Source organism: Periplaneta americana, chromosome 16 (assembly GCF_040183065.1).
Source record: "Periplaneta americana isolate PAMFEO1 chromosome 16, P.americana_PAMFEO1_priV1, whole genome shotgun sequence".
Lineage (NCBI taxonomy): Eukaryota > Metazoa > Arthropoda > Insecta > Blattodea > Blattidae > Periplaneta > Periplaneta americana.
This window is the reverse complement of record NC_091132.1, coordinates 177,686,121-177,709,287: the sequence shown is the minus strand read 5'-3', so window position 1 is coordinate 177,709,287 and position 23,167 is coordinate 177,686,121. Positions and strand designations below refer to the sequence as shown.

At 36.0% G+C, this 23,167-nt stretch overlaps 1 protein-coding gene across 8 annotated transcripts in view; it reads right to left on the bottom strand.

Moving 5' to 3' along the window:
- LOC138692066 (oocyte zinc finger protein XlCOF7.1-like) overlaps window positions 1-22,627 on the bottom strand; it is a 48,319-nt gene extending 25,692 nt beyond the window's left edge. For 2 of the 8 annotated variants that reach the window (XR_011330004.1, XR_011330003.1), the window contains exons 1-4: window positions 21,777-22,624; window positions 20,411-20,548; window positions 10,237-10,374; window positions 9,833-9,912 (exon numbers count right to left, since the gene is read on the bottom strand). Coding sequence is in view for 6 of the 8 variants with exons in the window: in XM_069814948.1 (XP_069671049.1) it covers window positions 3,496-4,822; window positions 9,833-9,912; window positions 10,237-10,374; window positions 20,411-20,548; window positions 21,777-21,845 (1,752 nt within the window). In the remaining 2 variants the exon portion in view is untranslated. Of the gene's footprint in view, window positions 1-1,120; window positions 4,823-9,832; window positions 9,913-10,236; window positions 10,375-10,960; window positions 11,059-16,622; window positions 16,779-17,828; window positions 18,380-18,452; window positions 18,540-20,410; window positions 20,549-21,776 lie in introns of those variants that run through there. The other 6 variants (XM_069814948.1, XM_069814950.1, XM_069814954.1 and 3 more) reach the window with 6 other exon arrangements.
- Between the last annotated feature and the right edge of the window lie 540 nt (window positions 22,628-23,167).

Sequence of the window (23,167 nt, the reverse complement as noted above, 5' to 3'; positions counted from 1 at the left end):
CTAGATTCAACTCCTGGATCATTCTGTCTACTTCGGATTGCTCATTTTTAAACACTGTATGAGTTTGCGTACAGTGGGATGTTTCTTACAAGCAATGTTCTGGAAGCGGTTGTGCCATGCTTCTGTGTTAATGTGCGTGGTTCACTTGATCTAGCTGCTTCGAACTGATTCCATAAGTGAGGAGGATATCGAGCTTCTGTAGCAGACCGACGCCCTCCTGCAGTAATCCCAATGCAGGTGGCCTTGACATATTTGACGAAATTTGTAATCATTCTGGGCATGGTCTCGGGAACTGTATGAAAACACGCTGGTACATCTTCGACAGGAACAAATGCTAAGACAGCAATTCTTGTGGTATAACTCGAAGATCTCGGATAGATTTTGGGTTGGCAGAAAAGTTCCTTTGGCGCCTTTGGTTTATACTTCTTTTTAGGGATTTCCTCAGAGGAAAATCTGAAGCATGTCTGATGGCACCCGCTGCAGTTCACGTTCGATAACCTGAGCTGGAGCGGCTTGATTTAGTGCTGTACATCGACGCACTGCTTCCAGCTCTTCATGTGCTGGAGGACGGACATCTTTTTCTGCTTTATATACTGCACTTCTACATAGGATCCATTTGGTGCTCGTCTGGTCGTCCATTTTGCGCCATGAGGTTTCCTTCTGCAAACCCATATCCCTTGGATCGATTGGCAATTCTGGAGTGAAGGTTGTACATATAAACTTTATGAATCAGTAATACACTTGGAATAATTTCTCCGTGGATATTCATTGAAAATGTATACCTTCAAAACAGTCATCTAGATTTAAGAATTCTGTAATACAAAGTACAACCAGGCAAAGGAATTTTGAACTGTTAAGAAAGAACTTCAAAATATTAATATGTACATTTAAATATTTCTGAACACAAAATTTACCACGGAAACGAATTGCTAAAAATGTATTAACTATGAAATGAACTAAACTTCATCGCAGTGGGTGAATTTCCCGTGAGTGAGGGTGAGAATGAAAATAGTTGGGTGAAATCAATTTGGGCGAATATTCCTGGATCGATATTTTGGGCAACTTCAATTGTGCGGACTAGCTAGGTTGGAGTACAAGAATAATAATGCTGGAGTGCAACTATTTTGCTACAGAGAATCTGTTTATAGTTCTTAGTTTCACACAATAGATATTTACAAAGACCATAAAGTGGTTTCGATTCATCAAGACCAATTTACTAAATATACACATTAATTTTTCGAAACTTATAAAAATGTCAAAATATTATTATCATCTTCGTCATCATAATCATCATCATCATCATCCTTGCATATATTGGGCGTAGTGGCCTGTTACGGTCTCTTGCCAATGGTTGAACAGACTGCCAAAGAATCTCTTGCCCACAGAATGTTAATTTAAAATTTGGCGTGGAATTGTAGAACGAGTCATTCTGATGACATGTGACCTCCGATTTTTTCTGTATTTCTGTAGGTTATTATTATTATTATTATTATTATTATTATTATTACTACGTTAAAGCTGGTAATTTAGACATAATAGAATCACTAAAACGTTATTAAACAATATAATTGAAAGTTATGAAAAAAGAAAAGCTACATTTTAATTTTTTTGTTTAATATTACCGGTACCAGGAAAAACTGAGAAAATAAAAATCACTTCATTTCTATATTTATTCGAATGGTAATTTTTGGAATTCGTAGATACGAGCCTTAAATGTCTGTTTATACTGTGAACAGGAAGTCTCTTCAGGAGTGCAATTAAACTATTTCCGGTCGAATAGCACCAAAAGTAGGCAATAAATCCGGCAATCAACCGCACAGATCCATTAATTACAAGTGTAATGCATTCTACGTTCTTCAGGATTTGAAAAATACGGAAATACGGTACCAGAGCAAATAAAAGAAAGCAACGCTGGTGCATTATTGCTGATCCATAAAGAGGGATTCGCAGATGGGCATCAAAACGGTGCGACATTTTCATCATCTGAATGGGTGTAAGTAATTACTAATAATAATTTTAAGTAATCAATATAATATTAAAACAATATAAAATGTTGTTTAATTATTATTTTATAGTCTCCAATGTTATATTACGGCGTTAAAATTTGTTTTAAAAATAATATACAGTACGTCATTTGACTTTTTTGATATTCTTCTTTAAATTTTGAAGTTTTTCGTCCTTATTACCAAAATTTACAGAAAATCCTGGCGTGACAAATAAAAAAACCAGACAATATATTATAAAAATTAAGAACAAAGAGTTTCTTGCTGAAGTAAAGTTTAAAGCTAGCATAATAAAATTATATAGAGATTAAAGTGCAGGATATTTCAATAATCCTTATAAAATATAATTATGTACACGAATGAATGCATATAAATATGTTTGGGCCATAAAAAACGCATTCCACACATATCACAACTGAACAGTTTCTGTTATGTGTAGAAACGTGAATACATATGATTTTCCGAGCGCCAAAAATCCATTCCAAACAAACCACAACAGCAAGGTTTTTCGCAAAAGAGCATCTGGAGATTAACCGGAATTGCAAAACACTTAACACACACATCACAACTGAATGACTTCTCAACTGTGTATACGTGAATGCACAATGATATATCAGCGAATAGGGATTATAAAGAATGGACACTTCGAGTCGGTACCTTTGATGTAACCGGACTGATTTCAATGACCTTCAAGCCAGCTAGAGAGTTTCTGCTTTCTCCCTAGAGTTGGTGCTGACATCACACCAGCTAGCAGTCGACACAACGGAAATATAACACACACAATTTATAAATATAGGTACATTATGTACTCAAATAAAATAAACTGGATTTATAAAATAATAAATCCATGATTAACTGTAATGTCTAGACTATAGAGTTCCTTTACAATGAGAGTTGAGACGTTGACCCCAACAACAATTAAAATATGTAATGATTTGATAGCGCTGAAAATTGGAAAACAAAACTCTTACGAGAAGTAAAATCATATACCTATATTATATTATATACAAATATTAAACGAATTTGATATATAATTTTATAATGTATTAAATTTTTTATAATATAATTTATTATATCTGATATATAAAAAAAATATTATTACAACTAGTTCGTCACTGAGAAATAAAGAAAAGCTGTTAACTTGAATGTATTTGAAGCAAAGCGTTACTGGATTATGCAATAAGGTAGGCGATGTTTGGATCCTGTGTCTCACAACTCTATTCTCAATTATTATCTTAGCCTATGCTCGATTACACTACCTCTAGCGCTTGAAAGTAGAACTTAACGCAGGCGCAAAGAGAAACAAAACACAGGAAAATTCGCTCAGTGTCCATTCTTTATAATCCCTATTCGCTGAATATATTTCAACAGCAAGCTTCCATTCCACAAACTTCACAAATGGAAGGGTTCTCGCTGATGTGAACACGTGAATCCATTAAGAGATATTCCGCGCGAGAAGAACACTTGGCACAGACGTCACAGTTGAATGACTTCATACATTGTGCACGCGGGAATGCTTCTTCAGTTGTGAAGACGTCTTATAGCATTTGCCACACACGTCACAAACGAATGGCTTCTCCCCTGTGTGGATGCGTGAATGCGAATTCAAATATGCGGAGCGCGAAAAACTCATTCCGCACACGTCACAACTGAATGGTTTCACGCCTGAGTGTAGAAATTTATGCTTATAGAGATAGTTCGAGTGCGAAAAACACTTTCCACAAACGTCACAAATGAATGGCTTCTCGCCGGTGTGAACCACTGAATGGTTTTTAAGATCTGAAGAGCTTGATACACACTTCCCACACACGTCACACTTGAAAGGTTTCGCGCCTGTGTGCACGAGTGAATGCCTCTTGAGGCTGTAGGATTTTGAAAAGCACTTCCCACACACGTTACAACTGAATGGTTTCGCGCCTGTGTGCACGAGTGAATGCGTCTCTAGATGTGCCTGGCGCGAAAAACGCTTTCCACACACATCACAAATGAATATTTTCGCGTCTGTGTGCACGCGTGAATGTCTCTTGAAATTGCCGGAGTTTGAAAAGCACTTCCCACACACGTTACAACTGATTGCTTTCGCGCCTGTGTGCAGGAGTGAATGATTCTTGAGAGAATCGGACTTTGAAAAGCACTTCCCACACACGTTACAACTGATTGCTTTCGCGCCTGTGTGCAGGAGTGAATGATTCTTGAGAGAATCGGACTTTGAAAAGCACTTCCCACACACGTTACAACTGAATGGTTTCGCGCCTGTGTGCACGCGTGAATGTCTCTTGAGATTGTCGGAGTTTGAAAAGCACTTCCCACAGTCGTTACAACTGAATGGTTTCGCGCCTGTGTGCACGCGTGAATGTCTCTTGAGATTGTCGGAGTTTGAAAAGCACTTCCCACACACGTTACAACTGAAAGGTTTAGCGCCTGTGTGCACGCGTGAATGTGTCTTGAGAATGTCGGAGTTTGAAAAGCACTTCCCACACTCGTTACAACTGAATGGTTTCGCGCCTGTGTGCACGAGTGAATGCCTCTTTAGATGAGCCAAGCGAGAAAAACTCTTTCCACAAACGTCACAGCTGAATTTTTTCTCGCTTGAGTGAACACGTGAATGCTTTTCGAAATCCCCCGATCGGGAAAAACACTTTCCACACACGTCGCAATTGAATTCCTTATGACATTTGTCTTCGAGGTAATGGCCTTCGAGTCGTGCAAGGTCGAGAAAAGACATTCCGCAAATGTCACAATCGTATTTCTTGCCGTCCTCCTCTTCACGAATATTCTCGCAGAATGTTGCAACTCCACTATTATGGCTAACTGCAACACTGACAAGTATAAGTGTCATTAGTGGAAAGAATGTCTAAATTTCCAATAGGGTAATAAATGCTACCAATACTAGTAATGAACATAATTTAGTAGTGGACCCGTTTGGAATATATTTTATTAAGAACACCCACAACCAATGGTATTTCTCGTTACAGTTGCATTCGGGCTTTTAAACAGGTAATTTTTTGTAAGGTGGATTGCTATTGGCTCTTAGTTTGGGCCAATCATGGAGTCAGAGATAGCCGGAAATAGTTTCAGTTCCTGCTGCTTGGTAATAGCGGATGCATGCTTTTGAATCGGTAAGCATCTGGTAATTTATGTGATTTTATTAAGTTTAATACATATAATTTATGATATTTTGTAGTAAGCTTTCATTTAAAACAAGAAGAAAACTTATCTAAATATATTTAATCTGTACAGTAGAGCTGTCCAGTACTGAAGCATGCTTTCGTTAAATATTTTAGTACTGGACACGTGGGGGTCCACTGTTTAAATAGCGTTCTTAAGCTATGGTTCCGCTACGACGATAGTCGCCGAGCGGGCAACGCCGCTCGATTAGCTCGACGTGTAAATATACGCAGCTGGTTTCTTTACGGCGTTCATCGCTGGCTGCAGCGATGTGCGTCGGTGTTCATATCTCTGGATTGATTTGACTTCAAATTGAGAGCGATGGTCGTCGTACATTCAGAAAACAAAAGAATGACGGTAAAGCAATATGGCTTCAAAACGTGTATTTGGAACTTCTCAACAATAAATGACGATATTTTAATTAATTTTGTTTCTAGTCATCCTGCCTGTATGATATGGGTTAGAAAGTATATAGAGATGCCCATAAAAATAAATGTTGTGGAAGGAAATTGGTGAAATTACAGGGAAGGGTGGTAAAGTAACTTGTTTTCGAGATAGGAATATATGCGAATAGGTACATTAGAAAAACAATATTACAAATGAACTTTTTAATGACAGCTGTTATAAATATGCCGAATTGAGTGTTTTAAGCAGGGATGTATAAATAGGGAGTCGAGAGAATCTCTTCCATGAAATTTCAACCTTTAATAACGACGATTGGAGTAATTTAGGTCTAATTAATTAGCCTACTTGAGACTATTTTAAAAATTCAAATTAAGTGTGTCTTATCATTAGATTTCAGTTGAATAGCTGGGCCATAGCTTGAATATTGAAACCACTAGAATTTATAACGAACAATGTAATTTATTTTGTTGACATGATTTGCTTGCTCGGAAAATACAGGTACTTTTCCAGAAAAGCTAAAACAAAGAGGGCACAATATTCTTTCCCTTGACTGACTTCTGTGAGCTTTAGCTGCATACTGTATATTGATAAACACGGACCTAGCATTAGTCTGCAGCCACATTATTTTCAATACCGGAATAAAAATCGTTTACTGCCTACCTGTATATTCTAATGCACACTCGTAGCCCCACCCCACTTGTTAATTTACTAACATAACATGCGAGAGATCCAGGATAAATTACTGTATCCATGTGGTCAGTTTCCTTAGTATTGCTCCTGCACCTGTCGAATATTATATTTGTAACAAGCAGACGGGGAAGCTACATATTTCTGAAAATTATAGAATTTAATAAACATGAATAATTGTTTTAACATAATTGCAGTATCATTTTACGGTACCGGTAGGACGACATTAAAATAATAGACAATTTCTCGCTGGATGGGTTTTTAACAAATGAAGTAGGATTTCTCTTCACATCACTTTCAATTACAGACAAAATAAAATGGAACTGCTCTATGGTAAGCATAAAATAGTCTTTGAATTTAATTTGATCAGTAGGCCTAAGTATATATCTACAATTTAGTGCATTAAAACATCTTTCTCTACGTCTGGTTTTAAACATATAATTGGTTTGGAGTCTCCGTCTATTGGTGCTACATTATATTTAATTCGATCATATTCTTCTTCCTCAAGAAGTAATACACTCATTATTTATTCCCTATTTCAAGCCATTTTAACAACTTGTAAATTCTCAAGTTCATTGTTCAACAGCTGGATACAATCGATATTAATCTGCGATATCCTCGATCGACTGATTGTCGATTTTTAGAAATCGATTATTCTCTATAGCAAAGACGCCGATGTTCCCTGTGAAAGGAAACCGCATAGCCAATGTTGAGCGATGAGTGATCATCGTCAATGTTTCGCGTGGAACCATAGTAGTTAATGAGGTACAGCAGGTACGCTCAAAATTGTAAAAGCGCCGATTACACGGATGATGCTGCACTGCGTAACACACACAGTGTAGGAACTGGGCTCCGCAACTACATTGCAGCACAACCTGTGGCATCGCTCTCACTGTCTTACAAATACGGATAATAAACTGAATTCGAAAAAGGAAATATTCACTTATTACATTATTTATTATATTTTATACAGTTATGATATTATTATATTATAGATAATGTTATTTTGGTATTCCACATTCAACATGTGTAGGCCTATTCTTTTCTGCAAGTAATTGGAAATCTATTTCCAACGAATTTACTGCAATGCACAAAAGATTCTCATCTGTTAATCGGGACCTATATTTGGATTTTTGGATTTAGCAACCTTCATTCTCGAAAATAATTGTTTGCACACATATTTCGAGTGACAGCGAATAAGCTTATGTTGGGATATTGCGTTTTGTTCATTTTTTAATATTTCTATGCTTGGCAAGTCATATTCTCCGCATTTAGTTCTGAATTCTACGTGACTTTGTAAATCAATTAACTCGTCCTGGAACTGCACTCTCACGGATTGTACTCAATTTACTATGAAAGGATTAACAAAAAGAGTAATATCACTTTCCATACGTCTAAAATCATTAAATCGATGTTCTGTGAATTCACATTTGAGCTGTTCCAGTAGTAATTAACTATATTTTGTTCAGGCACCATAGATTTCTTTAAAAGTTCACAAGGGTTTTTAGTGCCTTAGCTAATTCCCAACATATTACATAACTTGCTCCTAAACATAGACTCTGAATTGTTCGACTCTCTTCAATGTTTGGTGTATCATGAAGTGCTTTCAATTATTGAAACTGTAGTGCACGTTGCACCCCTCAAATATTATTTTATCATAACATGTATTTCTGTTGGAATAAAATCACCACAATAAGAATAATTGTAATAATAATAATAATAATAATAATAATAATAATAATGTTGATATATGAATACATATTGCAGAAAACAGCTTCCCTGTCACTTCGGCATGTTCTGGATGGCAGAGCGTATGTTGTTTTATGTTGCTCAGTAGTATTCCTGACAATACCTTACAACATAGTAAACACTTTACGTTTTCACAACAAAAAAAGTCTTCCTCCTACACTGTACGGTATGATCGTTTGCTTACAGAAGGTTTTGACTGTCTCATTGTCCTGCACTGTTCGTGCATTTACTAAGTACTTGAACTGCCTTCCACAGTCATCCGTCGAGCTTCGAACGAGGAACAGCACGCTCTACATTGGAAGGTTGCGATTACAGAACGTAATCGGGAGTCAGAGAATGAGCATACCTGATGTACAGCTTAATATTTTCCAATACAATTAGTTGATTTAAACAACTTCTTGGGTGTTTTCATTTTCTGTTAGAGATGCTTCTTACTGTGTAGGCCTAAATAAGTTTGTGTATATTCTTATAGATTTGGTTTATCAAACACAAGACTGCGACCTACATTAGTTGGATGGTGCTTAAACGTCCTACCCTCCAGTATCCTGAGTAGAAGATGAATGAAGCTGTACGAAATGGTATGACAAAGAAGGAAGCTGCTACCTAGATCAACAATAATCCGGAAGTGTAGTGGCACTATTCCCGGAGAAAGAAGAATGGGGCCAGCACGTACGTTGACAGCAACTGAAGAAAACCTCCTTGCACAACGGGTTTTAGCATCGGCTAGGAAGGGTTTTCCAATTGCCAGGCACTTGTTATGCAATGAGGTGAAGAGGATGCTTGATGCAGATAAACGACACAATCCCTTCACGAATAACTTCCCGGGAATGACGTGGTTTCATGCATTTATGAAACGCAATCCTGTAATTTCCGAGAAACATGCAGAGAATTTATATCGATCACGTGCATCAGTGTCAAAGATGATTATCGAGAAGTGGTTTCAAGAAGTTGAATTAACTTTAACTGCAGATGGCTTCAGGAACGTTCTAAATCAACCAAGGCGGGTATTTAACGCAGACGAGTCTGCCTTCATGGTGTGCCCAAAAAGTGGTAAAGTCCTTGGACCACGGGGCGGAGGGGACTTTTATCAACAACGAGAAGGAACAGTTAACAGTAATGGGTTGCTTCTGTGCCACCTGTCGTCATGTTTCCGTACAAGAGATTGCCACGAGATGTTGCAGATTCTGTGCCAGATTTATGGGCATTTGGTCTATCGGAGAGTGGCTGGATGAACAGCGAAGTGATCTTCGCACATATTTCGAATCATTTCATGGAATTCTTTAAAAATGAAAACATTCCACGACCTGTGACAATGTTTGTTGATGGCCACCGGTCCCATTTGAGTGACTTCTGCAGCTCAAATGACATCGTGCAGGTTGCACTACATCCTAATTGCACACATCTCTTGCTGCCAGCTGATGTTAGTGTTTTCAAGGATGGCTGGAAGGATGTTGTACGACAGTGGAAATTTGAGAACTACCCAAAGAATGTAACGAAGAAAACATTCCATTAGTCAAAGAAAATGGTTATTGAACTGTTCTCCATTAAATGTGAAAAGTTGAAGGCAGGTCTATGCCTTGGTATTTTCTTTGACAGCAGCAACATCAGCTCCACTAGTTGGCAGTTGTAGGAGTGGTAAAGTAGCGGTAGGGCAGGTGTTCGTGACAGTGATGGAATATAATATCATTCATACCATTTTTGTCCGCAAGGAGTCTCATATGAAAATAATCACGTTGAAATTATAAAAATGTTTATGTTGTCACTATTTAAATAAAGCAGTAAAACCAACAACAAACTAGTGAATAGTATATTACACTCACCTCTCAGTTAAGACTTCATTCTCCTCTGCTGTTACTTCCAGTTTGACCTCCTTCACTTGATCCAACTCACAAAACTCTTCCTGTAGCAGAAGATTACGTAAAACAGACACAGAGCACAATAATACATGGAAATCACGCAGGAAAAATGCATAACTGATCCAATCTTTAACGTAAAGTCAGTAATGGAAATATTTTGTGAAGGATGTGGGCATCCATTTTGCCACAAATGGATTACCAGCAAGAACGGTATATGATTCAAATAATCTAAACAGTGCTAGTAACACAATTAACCCAAAAATTGGATAGGGTAAAAGTTATCACTGGGATGACTGTAGCAGCTACATCAGCCAGAAAGTAACAGACAGAGAACTACTCGACCAACACACTTCATAGACTGCACTCACCTCAGCTTCACTCTTCAGCATGGGAAAGTCTATTGGCACTGCAGATTGCTCAAATACTATCTCCGATTTCGTGTCATACCTGTGATCTATACATTCAGTTTTTATTTTAGTGACGTCAAAATCTAATAAATTTCCTTCCTGTAACAAAAATTACAAAATAATTAGACAAAACAGCATAAAAGTTGTTCACGAAAACCCGTGACTATTTATAAAGTCCGTCCACATTTTTATTAATACTGAAGTCAACAAATGCACATCTAGCTATTCCAAAACTAACAGTGAAATAATTTATATGAACAGCGTTCTATCGCAGCATATACGAGTAAAAGAATATATTTATTCGATGACATTTTGTTGCCAGTATGATCAGAAGGATCCACAACAGAATATTAAGGTTAATGTTATTCTAAAAAACCTAATATTGATACAGTTTTAAATTACATAAATCCTCTTCTAAAAATCCATGGAAGTAAAACAAAAACTTCAACGTTTTTTTTTTTGTTTGTAATATATTTCCTGAATTTAAGTATACACACCATTTTGTGAGTATGTTTGTTTGATGTGAAATAAAATTCCATTTGTAACTTCACATTCACAATTTTCAACTATTTAGTTGTGTTTCATCTCGTGGAAGAAGGAACAGTTAATTACAAAGGAATGCGTTTCCTAGTTATAAATGACGCATTTAGGGAATGAAAATAAATAGTAATTGCTCTCAATATACCTCAGATAAAGGCTTCTTCTCTTCTATATCTGCGATACCACTTGTCTGTATACCCATTGGGTCGGACCCAGGTTCCATCTTGATCACGTCCATTACGACTGAAGAAGGTAATTAAGTAACATAAGTTAATATGCAGAATGTTTCCAGGTTATAAGGCTCATAACAAAATGTCCACAAGTACAAAAGCTCCACAAACTAAATAGTCCAACATTTAAAGTCCTACATACAATTTGTCCATGGAGTGAAAAATTCCAACATCTATGTGGTCCACTATATTATAAAGTCATTCATACGAAAGGTCCATACAAAAAGGTCCAACATTGAAAGTTGTTAAACAGAGATGAGCTTCTAACTGCAATAAGCTGTTGGGAATATCAATAGCGTTTCGTTGCTATAGTACTGGTGAATCAGAAAAAAAATTACAAGTGAAATAATTTATAGCCAGAAAAGAGAATCCATGTTGTTACAAGGTGATAATCTTTACTATTTTCATTCTGAGAATCGGAAAATACTAGAGATGCTACGCTGGAAGAATAGTAACACAAGGTGTGTAACGAATGTGAACTTCGAAAATATCAGAAATTTAACAGATGGTTGTCAGACAGGAACTTGCTCGAGTTCATAACGAAGAAATTATCGTAAGTCTTCCACAATGAAATGTAGTAATCAGAATGGTTTCTTATCACTCCACTTTCTACTTTCTCAATCAATAAGAGAAATTGACACTGTCAACTGGTATTCCCTCAGACAGTAGTGAGTGGGTGTCTTTTCCAATTCAATCAAGCAATATGGAGAAATATAGTCAACAGGGGTCTGAGGGCACAATATTAGGATATTGAGAACCCTAAAGTAAGAAACCCAATACAGGAAATTATGGGACTGCCGTTTATTCCGCTAAATGACTTTCAATTTGTTTAGGATATATTAAATGAAAGATTTGTGGACGATATTTTGGACTTAGCATCTTACATTTAAATTGTCATCCAGCAAGAGGGCAAAGGCGAGCAGTTCCCTCTAGATTTTATCCTGAGACATGGAACGTCTATGAAGTACAATCACAGTTTAGTATATACAGTTGCGAAGCTCAATACTTACTAAATATGCAAATATAGACAGTTGAAATATGCATCCATAGATAGTTGCTAGCCACCAGGATCGCTACTATGGCCTCATCACAGACTCTTTCCCTAGCAGACGATAAAATGTATTGCACTTTTGACATCATGTTCTTTTGAAAAATTAACACCTTCCTTCCACCATTGAAATACCAAATACATAAGGTTTATATATTATTTTCATAAAGTATATATTATATTTTATAAACTCACCTTCCTGGATCTTTCGGAAGGAGAACTCTGACCTCTTTTTCTTAGAATTTATAGTGCAACAAACGTCTCCTTGTCCCACATTATTACTCAAATTATATTTTAGCCATTTACAGTTATTACAACCGATAACGAACATTTCACAGTTTACACAACTTTTCCCAACAATGCGAAATACGGCACAGTCAATGCCTTTTCGATCTAGACCAGGCCGTAAGATATGTTCGGGTTTTCTATTTCAGTGTATGGAGCTCAGTGAATTATTATATTATAACTTTATTGCGTATCATAGCTAAGTTTTATTTAGTGTAATGTGTCCATAAGTTCCCTTTACTTCTTGTTGCATAATATGTTGCAGAAATAATTACAAAATTGTGTTATTTTAATGCGAAGAGAATTTTACATGTTAACATAATCTTTTCGCATCAACATTTTAAGTTTAGAATGGAAGATATTTTGAGGTTTAATAAAAAAGAATTTATATTGTGATTTTAATATAGCACATCTACCTTCCTTGATAAAGACAGAAAATTTACCATACCATTCTTATGAAATTAGTGTATGTACGATTGTTACTTCGTCTCTTATGTAGTAGATAAATACAATAATTCAATACTCAATTGTAGTATTAAAATACAGACAAATTGAATGTGCGGAGTATCTTACATGACATTATGCTTGATTAAAATGTATAATTGCGAATTTAGGAATATAAAATATAGTAAACATAAGCTATAATATTTCCATATGAATGGCAGGGCATTGGAGACCACTAAAATTAGACAAAAAGGGGCAACATGGACAGTAAACATAACCTATAATTTTAACATACCTAAATATTCGTGCGGTGCAACTGAAAATTATTCAATCGTGCATAAATGAATGTACATTAATTTCGCAATATTTAATCGAAATAAAGGCATATTACACATACGAACAACGTAATTTTCACACCAAAAATATTACACCTTAACTCGCAAGGAATTATGTCTGAAGTGTCTCCTAATCATTGTTTTAAATTTTATTAATGCAATTACAATACATTTTAGAGAAATATATGTTACTTTTTATGCATTCCAATTAATTTATATGGTTGAAACGCCGCCCTTCGTGATCGGGTTAGGCGAGTCACATGGTCTGCCTTACGGCCTGTATTAGATCCAAAGATATTACAGACTCTTTGATTAGATCAAGATGCCAGTGACACAGTCTATTGTTCCTAGTACACACAGTGCTTCAAGCAGCTAGCAACTTTCGCGAGAAATGCAAAAAAATCACCCCAAGCTTCGCGACTGTATATACTAGACTGTGGTACAATAGTAATTAATGGCAGACAACGTACGAATAATGTGGTTCAAGGATTCCACTCCCAATTCCAACGACTTGTGTTGGTACATCACGTGTACATTTGGCGATTCATTAGCAATTTGCAAAAACAGCAATCGGAAACAGAACATTTAGTAACCCAGTGGCTAGTAAATAAATGGCACATCAGTAATCAAACGAGAATTTTCAACATTGTCGTAATTACCAAGATTACAAAGATAGGAATGAAATTTTGTGAGTGATCGTGCGTATTTACTTGGTTTCCGCACAAAACCAATCCGCGGAAAGTCTAAAATTCCACATTCAGTATTCCCAACCTAACACACATAACAATTTCTCTATTCTTACCACTTAAGCGTCATATTCATTTTACTGCTTTAGGCTTTTAACATATTATTTTTAAAGACGTTCAACATAGTAATAATTATAAATTGGAAACTTACCACTGCAATTTCACCTAAATCACACTGTTAATTATTGTTTTTAAATATTTGCAAAAATTAAGTAAACTCTACTACTCCACTAAAGTTATTGCATTCGTGATGCAAGTAACATTAAGGAAGCCGTGAAAAAATCAACAACATTCCAGATGCCGATGTTATTACTACAATATATTTTATAAATAATATTGTTAAAATATTTAAATGAAAAATAAATCATTACATAACCTTACCGTTTGTTTTAAGTTCGCATTTATAGACAGGGGGAAAAAAAGACAGACGTATATCACGGCCTGCTGCAATATAGTAAACACAGAAAACATTTTATAGCAACATTGTTGAAGAGAGATATTTTTGTTTTCCAAAACTGCCGTCATTGAACAGAAACCAAGATGGAGATTTCATTGCAACTAATTAGAAATTCCTTTTTCAGATATATAATAAACGATCTTCGCAAAAAATAATGTACGATACACGAGCGGTATGTTTGTTTTCATGTTCTCGGGAATTAAAAAAGTTCAACTACTTTTCGCTTTTTCAATCTTTTCCTCGAACATGAAAACAACAACATACCGATCTTGTAACGCATATTACTATTTCGATATCTTAGAGCGATATCATACCTTTTGAAATTATATAGTGACCCTCAAGACGAACAATAGATGTATCTTTTATATTACATATATAATATGTATAACATAACTGAAATAAAAATAAATTTTTCGGCACTTTCCTTGCTATTTTCCTTGTCGGACATTTTAGGGAAATGGACGAATTTATTTGTGGACATTTTTAAGAAGAGGACTTGCTGACAGTGGACCTTTTCAGGGAAGGGCTTTTTATGCCATCGACGAATTTTCTGTGTGGACATTTCTAAACGTTGGACATTTTCGTGGAGAGGACCTATTGCAAAGTGGACCATATCTCACTTAACCTGCAAAATGTGAAATATTCAGATAGACTTACTAGCTTCCAATGATAAGTCCACATCTGCGTAGTGTGTGTATTTCTGTGCGCGCCACAACACACAAAAGTTACCACAAAAATACAAACGAATGTGTACATCAGCACAGATGAGCATGTGGTACTAGGGACAAGATACAGTAGTTGTCTGACAAATAGGGTCGATGATTTCACGATACTGTTTGTCTCTAAGTTCTATATATGATTTGTTCCACTGGATTCGATCGGGCGTTTTCAACAAAATGCAGATGTCTACTAAATAGTGTCGGACGAGTAAAGTAGGAAATAGACGAAGTGAAAAAAGAAGAACAAAAACATGAAAGACACAGTGTAGAACAATGGAATAAAAGTGTATGAGCCGCTTAAATTATGTACAGTGTAAGATTATAGTGTAAAAGTATTAAATTAATTAGTGAAGTGATGTAAATATCAAAGTGTGCGAGGTGTGTGAATTGGTCAGGTTACATGTCAGTAAGGACTAAGAATTAGGAGAGTTAGGAATATAGCAGCAGGTGGGAAAGATATTACGAAATATATATGAGTATAACAAGTAAGAGATAGAAATGGTAATGAAAAGAGTGAATCATGAAGATAGAGAGAGAATAAATAGTAAAAAAGCGGTAGGAGTAGACAAATTAGTTTCGGATAATTTTCAGAACGATATACAGTGTGTAATTTCCCAATTGAATTTTGAAAATTTCCCGCTCATATTGTTGGTTGGCGATGGTTTCCTCCTATTTCACAACTAATGTTTTATAATGACAGAGTTCACATGACCAGTTATCACATAGACTAACCTCATCACTAGCTGTGTTACTACTTCCATAATGAAATCACATTCTACAACTGTCACATAACACTCCCTGACCAACTTTTCTACGACACGCACCACAGTTTCCAATGAAATCACACACCTTAGCAACATGTCACCGGGAAAATAATTCACGAAAACAATTAGGACTACCCAAGTAAGTAATGTGAACATATAATATGCATTGCAGTCGATTTAATGTAGATAAAATATAAGTAATGTGTGAAAAAAAGTGATATTTTGAGTAATATAAAATATATAAGATGTGACAGATTGAGGATGATATGAAGGAGAGTTGGGGGGGGGGGTCAGGATATCAGGAGTGTAATTTAGTTTTTATTTCCGGGTAAATAAGATGACGTCATGAGTACCGGTATACGAAATATTCGCTCCTTCGGTATTGTGCACTTGTTCCTTCATGCGTGATCAGAGTAAAACATTCTCTATCAACATTCAGATTCTGCTTATAATTATTAATGTGGAGAGTAGTATTCGTAAGACCCAAGTTCCATATAGGCCCTACAAATACTGTAAAAAGAATGTGACAATACAACACACAATATGTAATCAAGAATCAACTGTATGTCACACGAGATAAGTGAAAACATTTGCCGAAATACATTATACATAATACTATGCAAAGAAAGAAATACATATCTCTAGTGCAAGCCGATATAGAGCACAACGGATTGAAAGTCATGAAGAAAGTTTGTGGATGTCGTTTACTCCTATCTTTTGCGGAATACAATGCAACGGCATATTGCCCACTGTGCACTGAAATATGAAGATTTACATACCTGCTTTGGGCCGTAAATATTTAGCATCAGGTATGACCAAAATTAGCACTGATTAATTAGCTCTATACAGCGAATAATATACAGAGGCCTAAAAGAATTTTCTAGAAAGGATAACTTAGCTACCTGGATAGCAATTCACATAGAAGACCGTGACACATAGGTTTCTGGATTACTTAAGCCCAGTAAATAGTGATGGGCGAAGTTGTTCTTTTCCCGGAACAGTTCCGACGGTTCCGGTTCCGAAAAAATACTATGTTCCAAATAACAGTTCCGAAATAATAGTCACCTGTGGTGATGAGTCGGAGCCGTTCATTGATACGTGCCTTCTCTTTGACTCTTGTTCCATTCGAGGAGTCGTTCAAACGAACGGTACAGTACCCTCCCTCTTCACCATGGAGCTCACACTGGAGCACCCATAGGCATGACATAGTACACATTCTTATCTATAGATGGCACATTCGAATTGATTTTGGAAAATTGCTGTGCATGCGGACAGAACTCAAAAGCTTAATGTTAGTAATTAAACAGATGTTGACTACAAGGACAGAATAGAACACTTTGTTTTCGTACATAAAGTTATAAAGACATGGCAGCCAACTAAAAAAAAATTAACATGACATTTAAAACATACGGTATGTAATTTCTGATCTCTCTATTACATAATAAAAAAACAAATCGTTAATTTTTATTTTTACTTTTCTTAATGCACAGTTATAATAATAATAATAATAATAATAATAATAATAATAATAATTATTATTACAATTTCATAAATAATAAAATAGATATATATTTGCAGTACTGAAACCTGGGAACCCCGCAGTGGGTTAGTAAAATTTTGGAAACGCATCTTTACCGAAGTGTAATTTAAACTTCGCATTAAACCTCGCTCTCCAAATCAGTACTTATATGGGTAGTTTCCAACAAATAATGCTACAACATTTTTGTCGTTCTTTGGTAACAGAGAAGAGATCACAAAAACTTGTGCTTGTCAGACTTAACCTCTCATTACCATTTACGACTTTATCCTTACATGTATAGAATCAGTTGATCAATGAATTAATAATAGTATGCGTACTTTATGACTTTGTAGAATGTTTATAAAACAGAATTAGTCAACTAATGGTGAAATAAACTATAAAGCGGGAATTAACAAATACCGCGGAATAGAATAGGAATTAATATTACAGATTATTAAATACTTACTATAACATTACAGATGATTGGCCAGTCTTCCAATTGTTGATATTAAAGTTCGCGCCACAGCAAGGATTTCAATTTCCATGCGTCCCCCTCCAACCACGTGAGAGTTTAAAGTACCAACTTCATCCAACGAAGTTCCAAGTACAACATAAAGAACAACGAGAACAGTGTAACCGCAGCTGTCATTGGTTCATCGGAACGAGCTCCGACGTTCCGACTGTTATCTCGGAGTCGGAAAATACCTTGTGCAACGCGGTACGCAACAGCTGGGCAAGTGAGCAGCTCTGAGTCGGAACACTGTTATTTCGGAACAGAGGTTCCGACCTACGGTTCATTTTTGCAACAGTTCCAAAATAACTGTTGTGTTACTTTTTACCCATCTCTACCAGTAACGTGAACATTATAATCTGGATTCAGAATGCCTGTATACAAATTCCTAATGCCAAAGGATTTCCTAAGCCTCTAAGACGATTTTCGGGATGAGCCCTAAATGAAATGGGCCACGGACCTACATTCCTTTGCCCATAGAGATTCAGTTAATATTGCAAAATATTGCTGGCTTAACTTCGTGCATTACCCTGTTACCCCACTTTATTCGCACAGGGGACTTTTACACTTCAGACTTACAAATCCAGGTGTTTCTTCTGGCGGTCTTGGCTCAGTCTTCGAACATCACATTTGTCATATGAGCGAGTTTACTGGACTGCACTGGCACTGTGAAAGAACAACGTAAAACTAACACCTTTCGGCGTTTGTTCTTGTGATCCTTCAGCCAACTTCTGCAACGCGTCCCTCTCCGCCTTTTATGTGCTAGCTATTAGGTTACGTCCATTTCCGGCTTTTCAGCTTCAAAATTACTTTCAGTGGAGGAACGAAACCAGAGAGAGAAAAGTGGCTAACAGGCTTGGAGATCACATATTCAGTTTTTCTCAGACCCAAACTCCCTTGCAAGCACACCTTCTCCCCTGCATTTTAAAGCTTTTCCTCCCGTTTCCCTCTCTTTCAACCAAATTCGTCCACGGCTGTATATAAATTCTGCCAAAAAACGTGAAATTTTACTTCCCATTATTGGCACTCTTGAATCGCATTTCTCTCTCCTTCTAAATAACATGGGACTCCAACTCCTCTCATTGTACAGTTCGACCGGCACCGTGGATCGTGTCCCGGCATAGCTCAGTTGGAAAGAGCCCTCAGCACGCATAGCTGAGAGGTCTCGTGTTCGATTCCCGGTGCCGGAACAAATTTTTCTCGATTTAATGGTATCTGGTTATTACTTGTAGCATTTATATTACAGGTAAGAAAAATTAAATGTTTAATTAACGGGAAGCAGACAATAAAGGTAAGTGCTCAATTACAGGAAAACATTCGTTTGCTGCGTTCGGATTTTTATTATAGTATCTCTCACTTGTCCGCAGTTCCGAATGAATCATCAAATGGTATTGTGATTTACCGATAGAGCACATTTTTTCATTGCAGTGTTCTGAACTGAACCTGAAAATAAAATGAATATCCCCGTAAATTAAATAAATTATGAAGGACATACCTGGTTAATTTACTATTTTCCCAATCTCATCTCACATTTCCTTCTCCATATAACACTGATATAATTCTAATACTGTCATACTGGAGGACTCAATAAGATAAGCTTCACTTCATCCTTTTCATTATATCTTCCATATTACCGCAATTGAAAATCTCGCAATCGATATATTTGCAATGACATTCTGTATTTCGATCTGGACCATAAGAAATCTATTTAGAATTGTCTCGTTAGAATTCTGAAGGGAATCCGGTCATATGGACAGAGGCGATATGGCCAATTGGGTGATGCTCCATTTAAAATAATGCAAAGAATAAAAATCTGAACATGCCATATGGCTCCATTCTCGTAAGTGGAACTTATCTTAGCAGGAGGATGGCTGAAAAAAAAAAAAAAAAAAAAACACGCACGCACGCACGCACACACACACACACACACACACACACACACACACACACACACACAGAGAATACACAAAAACACACATACAATATCAATATTCAACTAAAAAAGCGCACGCACGCAAGTACACACAAAATAGAAAATGTAGATTTAATTGGAACATGTACATATTATGAAATATTCTGAACATTCTATTATGGTTGCTGTATTAGGTAGTGTAATTTATGAAAATGTTAAAAGATAGGCCAATTCTTGAAATAATGGCGTCAATACCTGTACGCAGAGTTACAAATAAAACAAAATTACTTCTTTGAAACAGTGAAAGTATTGAGAACTTTAGACAAAGGCACAGACACAGCAAAAAGAAGTCGTGTCCTTAAGTACAACATATTACCAACACACTGTGGAAATGTGTAGCTTCGCAACCATTAAGAGGAAGTGTAACAAGGAATTTTGCTTTCAAATTTAAAACAAAAAGTGAGATAACAATTCAACATTAGACTTCTCTGCAACAAGACATAACCATTAATAACAAATAGTCATGATACTTTTCCTGTCTCTAGACCAAAGAGTAACGTATAAGCCAATCAAAATATACCATAAATATTAGAAGAACACAGTGCATTCCTTGAGCTCCACTCACCTCAGGTTCATCTTTCACTAAAGGGAAAGATGTTGGCTCCGGATTTTCCTCAAATTTCACTTCAGATGCGAAATCATGGCTCTGGTCAACATATTCCATCTTTACACCAGCCATATGCTCATCCAAAAGATTCCGTTCCTGCAGTAAAACGAGACATCATAATTGGGCACTTTGGGATTAGTGTAACCAAAGGAAGGCGGACAGCAAAAATGGGCTCATTATTAAATAATTTTGAGTACATGCAAGGCATATCAAAAGCCTAAACTAACCTCATCTGTCACAGATTCGCATATGCACGGAGTACTGAAAGCCTAAAGTAACCTAACCTAATCAAATGTATTAGGCATATAGGGCTACATATTACATTTATTTATTCATTATAAATTGTTTAGCATATTTACTGGCTTTTGTGATGGTCGACAAGCGTATGTTCCTCTTTCGTCAGCAAGGTATGACAACGGCTTCAGAAAAAAATCACGGAGAAATTAGCGCACAAGTACTTTTGGTGATTTTGGAACTGAAAATCGTTGAATTTGTAAAGTAGTTTCAGTGGAGCTGGAGTTGAAAAACGAACGATTTTATAGCAATATATTTTGGAGAAAGAAGATATTTTTTTTCACATCTTTACTATAGCGTTACCAAAGCAAGTGGGACCCAAAAAAAAAAAAAAAAAAGGGGAGCACATATTTAGACAACTTTTGGTATATACTATGCAAGGCATAAGAAATTAACCTAACCTCACCTGTCACCGGTACGTATAGAAAAGGCATAACAAAACCCCTAGACTAGACTAACCTAACCTATCACAGATTCGTAGATGCAAGGGATACCAAAAGCCTAAAGTAATGTAATATAATTTAAATTGTAACACATTCGTAAATAGGAATACGTAGAAGCGTATCGTGGTGATATTAAAGCTTGTAATATACAAACAAAATTACAGTTGACATCTAGTTGTACTGCAAACAAATGCCAATATTCGATATCGCCCCACACCACACACGGGACTGACGTCTGATTAAGTTACTTTATGGGTTAAATAAGGGGATGGCTAAGTGACATTAATCCGAGGAATGTGACAAGGTTAGTGGGTTAGTTCGGACATTTATTAAAGTGAAATGAGGGCGAGGAATTTTGTAGTGTGGACAGGTACCCAAGTTTCACCCAAACAAAATATAAAATTATTATTATTATTATTGTTATTATCATCAGGATACTAAGAATATTATATATAAATCCCACAAGGATAGGTGCTCTTCAGTACAGTTTGGCAAAAGACACACCATACAGTACTAAACAAATAAATATAAAATACTTGTGTTAGTTATCAGTTATCACACTCTCACCGTGGAAAATAGCATCTCACCTCAACTTCACACCTTACTATAGGAAAAGTGATCGGCACTGGAGATTTTTCAGATATGTATTCTGACATCTTACAATAGTTGTAGCAATCCCTGTTCTTCTAACAAATTCTAGTTTTTCACAAATCATGTTAACGCCACTTGGACTTGCACAAGAACTAAGGAAGCCGTGATTTTTGCTGGTAAACTTACGCTCCAACAAGTTAGATACAAGTAGTCTCTAACTCGTTGGTACGCTCAAACACAATTCCAGCAACCTCGTATGTAAAATATTTATGTGAACGAAATAAGACTTGACTTGAATCGTAGGCCTTTCCAGTGAGTGAACCGGGGATGGATCTCCCAACTAGATTTTTCAGGCCTTTTTAAATTGATTTTGACCCCGGCTTTGACAATTTTACACAGAACGATAGTTACGAGGCACTAATTGTTACCAATTCACATTCACCGTGTTAAACATAACAGTGTTAACATTTTTAAGTTAATACCTATATTATCATTAGTCCAGTAATATTCAAAATAACTACAAAGGTACGGAAGCTATTTCTGTAATTTACCGTATCTGTTCATATGCCCATTTAAATGCACCGCCTCTGGTGTTAAGATCTTTATTATTGTTTCTTTTGCTGTTGGTTCCATGCCCTAACTCATATAGGTATAGTACAAATCTCCCCGTGGAATAATGTCTGATTTAAACACTAACCACACTTATACAATAGTAAGCTTAATCTATTTCACACTTATTGTGATGTGTGATTTTGTCTTAAGTACAACTTTGGCAGCACCTAGTTAAAACGACAACGAAAAAGAATATTTATTTTGCAATAATTTACCTCTCGAATATGTGTGTTACAGATAGGATTATAACACTTGATATATAAATAGGCAGAAAGAAAAAAAAAAACAGCGGAGTTTTGATTAAGATACTCATTTCACGAAATGAATTGAAGTCTTTTAACATATAGATGGAACTGAACAGTAAACTCGTATGTCAAAAATTAATGTGAACGAAATAAAACTTCACTTGATTAGTATCAGAGATATTTTCTTGAATGTTCTGCGAACACATCTTAAACACGAATGTAAACTTCACAAGACGAAATTTAAATACCCTTAAATATGGGATATTATTAGTTTTGAAGATATTCAGATGTTTCTTTAGTCTCCTATAAAACGAATTTTTTTTTACATACGAGTTTGCTGTTCAACACCAGTTAGTAGTTATTTTTATATTGTCTAACATGATACATCCTACGCAGTATGTTACAACATATGGATTTATTATTCTGTGAAAAGAACAGCTATTTGTTAAAAGGGCCAAAATCACATTTTTTTTTTTTTCGAAAATCACTTTCTCAGCTTTTAATGTTCTTTGAGCATAGAGACATTGATT